General features: G+C 32.1%; 1 protein-coding gene across 1 annotated transcript; it reads right to left on the bottom strand.

Annotated features, from left to right (window-relative positions):
• Positions 1–4,332: 4,332 nt before the first annotated feature.
• Positions 4,333–8,371, bottom strand: LOC118050793 (uncharacterized). The gene is made up of 8 exons (XM_035061262.2): positions 7,992–8,371; positions 7,761–7,896; positions 7,508–7,577; positions 7,257–7,350; positions 6,647–6,860; positions 5,702–5,843; positions 5,073–5,243; positions 4,333–4,714 (listed from the first exon to the last, which is right to left on the bottom strand). Exons 1-8 carry the CDS (start codon positions 8,305–8,307, stop codon positions 4,523–4,525), a joined length of 1,335 nt encoding a protein of 444 aa, XP_034917153.1. The 5' UTR covers positions 8,308–8,371; the 3' UTR covers positions 4,333–4,522.
• Positions 8,372–9,254: the final 883 nt, after the last annotated feature.

Raw genomic sequence — 9,254 nt, 5'->3', positions numbered from 1 at the left:
GATTGTTGTTTCTCTATTTATTGTTTTATGTTTTATATTTAAATATTTTTGTTATTTTCTCTGGGAGTTGTAGTGTATCTTTTTTTTTTTTTTTTTTTTTTGATAATTTACATTTTAGTGTCAAAAGCAAGTGGCCATTGACAACTTCTGAAAGTAGCGTACCAGAGAGCAACTAGTCTCAACAGCTTCATGCCATACATTTTATGATCTCAAATTTGTGCATGTAGAGTTTAGATTCCATTTATTTTTAAGATAAAGTTCTAAAATTTCTTTGGGTTTTTAGCTCTTTTTAATATGCATCCTAATATATTCTTGAACTTGTTTAGTTGATTTAAAATCTGAAAGTTTCTTTAATTTTTCATCTGAAAATCAAGTGTCATTTAGTAGACTTATCTCAAATGATCTGTTTAGAAAAACAAATTAAATGAACTATTTAATATTGTTTTACAAAAATTAATTCAAAATGTAATTGAATATTTGTATTTTCTTTAGGTTGTTTCCATTAGATTATAGAAATAACGATGGCAAGGGAGGAAGTTTCTATATGAACAGAGAGCTTGTTTAAGGCTCCTCTCTTTGCCCTTTAGTCTCTATTTAACAGGCGAATTAAGGAGTTTAAATTCAATATTCCAAGATTGGTTGCTCTTCAACATAGGTAATTTCTTTAAGTAATTGAAACTAAAAACAGATCTTCCAAGAGATGAGATTGTGGACTTGTTAAAAGAAGACCTAGTTTTCCTTCTATATACTGACTTTTTGCCTATACAACAACGTTCCCAACTTTCCAAGTTAACTGACCTATGTGGCAAGCAGTCATGGTCGTACACGTTGCTCCTTTTTGTCATAAGGCAATTTCTAAAACAATGACCATTAACTTGCAAAAGAAAAGATTGAACGAGAGAGAATGAAAACTAGAGAAGTTTGATCTTCTCCTTTAGAGGCGGATCCACTATGGATCTATTATAATATCCCTCTTCTTTAAAACACCTTGCCCTCAAGGTAAGGGTAAGCCTTCTTAAGCCTCGATCCCTCCACCTACATTGCATCCTCTTGTCCTTGACCTTCCAACCTAACGAAAATTTCTTTCTTAGACTTTCGTTTATATCTCAATTCCCTGCTTCCTAAGACTTCGATAGGTTTTGGGTTGAGTTTTTCTTCCAAGCCAAAAGGAGGCAACTTAGGTTCCAGATGTTCCTTCGAACCAATCATCTTCTTCAACAATGTTTTTACTTCATTAGAAATCCTAGTGTTTCCTTAACGTTTTTTCTATTTATGTCCAGAAAATATCGCATAGCCTGCAGCGTAGCGTTAGTCATCGATATCGGTTTACTCAAGTCACTCTTTTTATATCTTTTTTTTTTTGAAATTTTCAACTTTCAATATTTAATTCATTGTAATTGGGTTTTACATATAAAAAAATTACATGTGTTTCATAATTTTATTACGATCTATACTCTAAATCACGAGTTTTATAGGGTGACAATTAATGGTAAGTCTGGTTCGATCCAATGTTCTGTCATCTCAATACTTTGATATATATATATATATATATATATATCATCTCATGTGTCAGCATTTAAGTACTTAAAAGTGTTTTGACCAAAATAAATCAAATCTTTGAATTCCTAATGCCTTTAATTTTTATTTTTTTAAGTTGAAAAGATAATAATCTGGCTTGTGGCATAACATAAGTCAAAAAAACTAGTTGAAAACTATTCATTAAATGAAAAAACTAAAATATATGTGAAAAGTATTGTTTATAATTTTGTGATTTAAAATATATTGGAATAGTAAAACCATGATTTTGCCCATTTGAAGAAAATCCAATGGCCTTGCATTAGAGGTTATTATTGTCTTTTCATATGGTCCATTAGGCATTATGAAATTGATTGAGGGTAGTTTGGTCTTTTTAATTTTTGACACAATGTAATTAATTAATTTCCCTCAAAAAAAAAAAAAAAACTAACTTAGGTTTAGGAGCTTTTTCGAAATTCCACTTTGAATAGTACACTAAAATGACTTTATTACCTTTAAAATCAAAATTTTTTTTCCTTACATCTAGCAGCTTATTGATATTTTAATAAATAAATAAAAAGTGGTTTGCGTGTGTGTTAAACACGTCAACGAGTAAGCTACATCATTATGTTTGAGTAGCGTGTGTGGAGGTTTACAATGGCCAAAACCAGCCTTGATGTTTTCTAATTTGTCACGATGGGGAACTACCTCCCTAGACGGCAAGTGCCGTGAAATTCCCTTTGGTTTGGTGTTACTATGTTTTTTTTTTTTTCTATCTCCTTCTCGATTTCCACACCTCGCCTTTTAGAATTTCACAACAGTCCTTCAATTTGTTTTTCCTTCATATTTGATCATTATTCTTTCAATTGATATTTTTTTATTTGAATTATTTTCTAGAATTAATATTTATTTTCAATTTCATCCTCCTTTAATTTTTAATCTATCAAATTTGGTTTATATTCTTTTGGTTGCTATTTATATTATTTGAGATTATTTTTAAAATTGATGTTTTTTCTTTTACAATTTCATCCTCCATTTTTAATTGCTACTTTTTACTTTGACAAAGTTTTTGAATTGATATTTTTTTTTCTAATTTCATCCATCAATATTAATTTGGGCTTATTGATTGGGTCCGGGTCTAGGATTTAATGGGTTATGAATTTGAAAGATTAACCCATGTTTAGGAGATTCACTCGGATTTATTTTTTCTATTTTTTAAGCTCATTTGTTTTCTAATTTTATCCTTTAATATTTAATTTAATTAGACATTGGGCTCTAATATTTGGTATTTTTTTATATGTCATTCTTTGTTAAATTTATCTTTTTGAAAAAGAGATTTTGTTTTTTAGTTAAATTAAATTAATTACTTAAATATATATATAATATTCTTACCTCATGATATTTTGTTTAATTTACTTTCAAATTTAACAGGTTGTAATAAGAGATTAACCTGGGTTTATATGACTTCACTCGAGTTTATTTTTTTTTCTTTTTAAAATTTTTTTAGTTTTATCCTTCAAAATTTAACTTAATTGAATATTGAGCTCTATTATTATTTTTTATTTGTTTTTTATAGGATTTTTCACTAATTTTAAAAATAACATGGGTTATATCGTGTCTTTTTATTTGTTTTTTTTAATTAAATTAAATTGATTGCTTAAATATAAGCATGATATGCTTACTTCATGATATTTTGTTTGGTTTGCTTTCCTGGTTGTTGCTCAGGCGGTGCATGCAACCTCTTTCGTTGCCGTTATATAGCTTTAACACTGACATTGAGCTCTTTTTGATACAAGGCTTGTGTCCACGACAAATCAACAATGAATATCTAACATATTTTTTTTTTAGTATGATATTAATGACTTAATATTTTAAAAGTGTTTCTCTAATATGCATTAAATTTATTACTTCTTAGTATCTTTACATTTTTTAAATGAAAAAAAAAAAATCAACTCATGTATATTGCTGTTAACAATCTAGGTGTTTGGGAGTGTGGTGGTGGTTGTTTTTTAAAGTAATTTTCACTCGAAAATGCATCAACATAAATTTTTTTTTTTAAAAAAATATTTTTGACATCAGCACATCAAAGTGATCTAAAAACACCAAAAAAAATTAATTTGAAGAAAAAAAATAAAATTTTAATTTTTTTAAAAAACGTTTTTAAAACATAAAAACAAATAGGCACATCTAATTCTTCTCTTAAGAATTAAGAATCAGATAACTAACGTAATTTATATTCTATTAAAAAATATATATATATTATATATCTTCTTTTTTAGTAGGGACATATATATATATTGAAAGTAAGTAAGACCATGAAATGAAGCTCTCATTCACATCGTATATGATAGTGGTTGATATAAAGCCATTTTAGGATCTTCCCTATTCAAGATTTGTTCTCTGCTATAGCGGTGATGAAACTTCATTATCATTTCGTGCACCAGCAGTTTCAGGTGGTATATCCCAAGCGCCGGTGCCTGGTTGTTTGAATTGTCTTTTTTTCGCAGGTTATTACGAGAATTAAGAAGGGAGATCCGACCATCTTGGCAAATGCAATAGAATCTGATTTCATGACTGTACTCAAGAAGCATTTGGTAAGAACTAGATGCACAATCCAGTCTTGTACGTTAAGAATACAGTCTTTTCTACTTTTTTCTGTCAAACTTTTGATAAAATTTAGGTAACACTTTCATGTACTTAAAGTTTCATGGTACCCAAGAATGACCATCAATCCTTACTCTCAGATGCGCTTCAAAAGAGAGAACATTACAGAGGGAATCACAGTTTTTGCCAGCCGTGATGAATGCCCACTAAAACTGAAGATAACATGGATTATATTGAAGATGTGACTGAATGAGGCTTGTGGCATGACAACAAGCAAAAGAGCTACAGCATTCCAGTGACTGAAGCTATCAAGATTTATGATTTACAATTGCTAGATAGATTCTCAATACATAGAAGCCTCTTATTCTAGGTGTGCAGTTGGCACATAAGTGAAAGAAAACAACTACATTATCTCAACCACAGCTCGACTCAGAATTTTTCCCTGGTTAAGGTCCCGGAATGCTTTGCTTGCTTCCTCAAAACCATATTTCCTTGTAACAGCATCAGTAAGGTTGAATATACCTGATTCTGCAAGCTTGACCAATTTGGGAAGATCCTGTCTTGCCCTTCCTCCATAAGAGCCAATAATTTGAATCTGTTCCGTGGGATAAGAGGGAGTCAAAAGTTTTTCCATATGGGACCTTGTAGCAAACCAGCTGCAAACTATACTTAAAGATCGCTAAATATTTAAAAACAGAAATTCCAGATAAAATGAGTGAAGGACACCTTTCAGAATCATACATGCTGCTAAGTACCACAGATTAACTAAATTAACATTCTATTCTACTTGCAGAACATTTTCTTCATCCATCTTAATAGGGAAAAACCTAATTAAAAGCATACGTACATTGACAGAAATGAAATGGTTCTATTGAAAAAGTTTTCCTGTGAGACATTGTAACGAAACCAAAAATTCATGAGTGGAAATATGATAATTTTCCATAAATACACACCTTTCGACGGACCATATGATTAATATCTATCTCCCCCACAGCACCAGCCTGTGAAAGTCCAATCATCACAGCTTTTCCTCCATCTCTAACACTCTGTGTGCACTGCGAAAATGTCAGTGGTTTGCCCAAGGCTTCCACAGCAATGTCCACACCTCTTCCTCCAGTTATTTCCTGGAAAAAATAAGCAAATATCATAATTTAATTTCAATCTATTTACAATGCATGACCGGAAGCGCAACACAATCAGAAGACTGAGTTCTTGAACACCACAATTTGGCAAAGGTAAAAATGCAAACAAAAATTATGGCTGGTTCAAAGCAAATCAAACTAAACAGTCCATTGGCCTTACGAAGAAAACATAACAAGTTCTAAACTTTCCATTCTTTTAGAGCCCGAGGCTATTTCATGTCACATTCATGGCACAAAAATTGGGAAGAAAAATAAACTGGGGAAGACGCTGAACTGCAGATCAAGTTCCCTTCATGGATACATGAGCTCCCTCACTCACTTTATATCTTTTTACTCACCACTAAAACTGCAAAAAAGCTTTGGCAAATGGCACTTTCATCATGATCTGGGAACTTTGGCAACTCATTCAGCAACTAAAAACTAAAGGATATGATACACACCTTAATCCTTTTGATAGGATCTTCTTTTGTTGAATTTATAGTGGCGGTGGCACCAAATGTCTTAGCTTTCTGTAGTTTTTCATCCTGAACATCCACGGCAATAATATCAGAGGCACCAAATGCCCTTGCTATCTGCAAACAACTGAAGCATTTTGTCTTGGTCATTTGTTATGCAGGAAATCACTAAAATAGAGTAACACAGCACCATGAGTGACCATGGCTTCAATTTTGACAAAAGAAATCTTTCAGATTTACATCAACGGTTTGAATCTCTGCTGATGTTTTATTCTTATGACAATTGACATGGTGATGCTATGTTATTCATTTTCATGGGTTCACTTGTTCAATGAGCAAAGTCACATATTGAGCCCCCCCTACAAGCCATTAACTTTGGGGATCTTGCATTGTTTGTCTCTTCATGAAAGTTACAATCTAGAAGTGTAGAATTGTGTGTGTGTAACTACAAGCACTGTTCAGGAAAGCCCAATGCAACCCTTTTTGGGACCCAAAATATAAAACAAATAAACAAAACAAAACAACTTTATGTTGTATGAGAAGTTTTAAAGCGTGCATGTAAAGATTTATAGGCCATCACTATGAACTGATTTTGCATATTGTTCCTTCCTTGAACAACTGGAATAAAATTAGCTGACATATCGCTTTATGATAGGTCACAAGCTGCTTGTCACTAACATCAAATGACTCTGCAAGTTGGTTGGAAGCATCTTTTTCATGGTTAGTTATGTCTTCTGCCACACTTTATCACATTTATAAATGCATAAATCCACACATGTGACACACATGAGTGAAAATATAGGACCTATAATATATGTATGCATGTCTCTCTATGTAATGAATGAATGTGCATACACAAACATGTAAAATGTGGAAGCAGTGTATGGGGTACTGAAAGCTATCTAATCAATATAAAACATTTTCAGTTACCTTGACCCTACACCCCCAACTCCAATCACAGCAACAGAATCCCCAGGACGCACTTCAGCTGCATGAGCCATAGCACCATAAGCAGTGAATACCGCACACCCTAAAATTGCAGACTCAGCATATGGCAACGAGTCTGGTAATATAGTCAATGCGTGTGCTGGAACAACACAGTATTCAGCAAGGCCTCCCATGCTATACATGAAAACCGGCTTTCCTACATGATATAACATTCATTTAGTGATCCAGTAATAATGATTACATTCCAGAAGCAATAGAGAGATTCTTCCCCAAAGGCCTTATTCAGTTTCTATCTCCTATAGAGAATTCAACAATCTTCTATCTGTGTTCCTGCCCCTGTCCTAAATCACTTTGATGCCCAATAATCTTGAGCTTGAATTAATGGAAGGTATATTTTACTTATCAAAAAGGGAAAAAAATGTTTCCTCGGCATAAACTAAATGATGACTTAATTGTGGAGTTTGCATATCGTAGGGGATGTGAAAGTTGTATTGGGAGCATTACAACAAGTTGCAAGCTTTTCCTTTCAAGAAAAATAACAATTTGGGAACTTTAATGAAAAGAACGTAAAATTAAAACAAAAGTTCATTACCACTGTTACGGAGGAATAGTCGAGTTTCACCATCGTAAAGAGTTCCTTTTGCTCGATTATAAGCGAAAAAATCCTCACATAAATCATCATGGCCCTGATTCCCAACTCAGAAATTTATCACATCAGTATCTTCTTAGCCAAATGTTATACGTTTTTGCTACTTTCCAATAGCCCTTGATATGACATCAAATAACGATAACAAAACGAAGCTACACACGCAACTATAACATTACATCTCAAAGTAATCTCACCTTAGAACAGTAGAAACAGTTACCACAAGGCATGATAAAAGCTCCAACAACATGAGAACCAACTGGAAATCTGAGAAAACAAAAAAGGAAAAAAAATCATAATTCACATTACTACATCTCCCTGCATGATAAAGAACCCATTTCCACGTAAAATATACAATCCTTTCCAAATAATTCCAAAAGAATCACACAAAATCATTAAGAAAGCAGACTTCATTTCACCTGACACTATTTACATATCTAATCCATGTACCTTTCCACAATTTTTCTATCTGTCAGCTCCGCATGTTCCACAACTTCCCCGGTGATCTCGTGACCAATAGCACAAGGACTAGCAAATGGAATTTCACCCTTTATTACATGAAGATCAGAATGACAAACCCCACAAGCTACAACCGTAAAAGATTGACATTAGCACCAAAAACCAAAAGCATACGCATAAAAAAAATACCATAAATAAGAAATCAACTGATCAAATAATCACCTTTGGTCTTAATAAGAACTTCTCCAGCTTTAGGACGAGGAATATGAAACTCTTCCATGGTAAGTGGCTTATTGGGCTCCCAAAAAACAGCTCCACGCATAAACCCACCTGAGCTTACATGATATGAGCTCTTTGAAATCTTTGTGGTGTCATTACCATCAAAAGAATTGATCTCGGCACCATTAAAACCACCACTATGATGCAAAGACTTAGCAGTAGTATCAGCCAGAAACCAAGAAGAAGGTAGAATATTTAATGGTTTTGAAAAGAGGAGTTTCTTGGTGATTGATCTTTGAATCAGATGAGAGATACCCATGTCTTGGATGGACAAAAAAACAAAATTTTGCAGTTTTAGAAGAGAGTGAAATGAGGAGAGGGAGTTTAGCGTAGGGGTAAGAAAAAAACCGAGAGAACCAAGAAAAAAATAATTAGAAAAAAATCGAATTAAGAATAAAAATTAATTAAATTAATTAAAATTTAAAAAAAAATTGACCGATTCGGTTTAGTATCAGTTTTAGATTTATAAAACCGAACTGAACCAAAAAAATAATTGAAAAAACCGAGCCAAACCAGAAAATCACCGAGTCAAAACCGAACAAACCGAGCCAAACTGGAAAAAAATCGAACCAAACCGGTTTTTTTCCTAAAAAAACTAAACTAAACTAAAATTGACCGGTTCGAACCGGTTCAAGTTCGGTTTCAGTTTTTTTTTTTTAAAAGAAAAATTAATTTAATTATTTTTTTATATATAAAAACCGAACGAATCAAATTTGGTCACCTCTAGTTTGGCGCTTTGGACTTTGTACTAGGTTGTAAGGATTGGATTAAAGACTGCTGATTAGGCAGCTTGCTATGTTGGTTTTTCTGCCAGGTCATTTTGAGTTTAATTTTATCCAAAATTCCAAATTATGGATCAACCGTCAAGAAGGAAAGTTATTGTGCTCCAAATACTATTTATTATAATAGTATAATTAGTAAATTTTCATTAAAACTTTGAACTTAGTATCGGAGAAGGTAGATTTTTTACCCTAATATTATTTTTAAATGTACAATAAAATTACTTATTTAATTTTAAAATTAAATAATTTAATATTTACTACTTAAGGATACTTTTGTATTTTTAATTTTTTTATAATAGTATAAAATTATCAAACTAACCTTTCATAAAAAATAATTATATTAGAGTAAAAAAACTACCTTCTCCGATACTAAGTACAAAATTTTAATGAAAATATACTAATTACACTATTATAATAACTATTA

The sequence above is a fragment of the Populus alba genome, chromosome 4 (genome assembly GCF_005239225.2).
Source record: "Populus alba chromosome 4, ASM523922v2, whole genome shotgun sequence".
NCBI lineage: Eukaryota > Viridiplantae > Streptophyta > Magnoliopsida > Malpighiales > Salicaceae > Populus > Populus alba.
The sequence above is the reverse complement of the archived record's forward strand: the minus strand, read 5'-3'. Positions and strand labels throughout refer to the sequence as shown.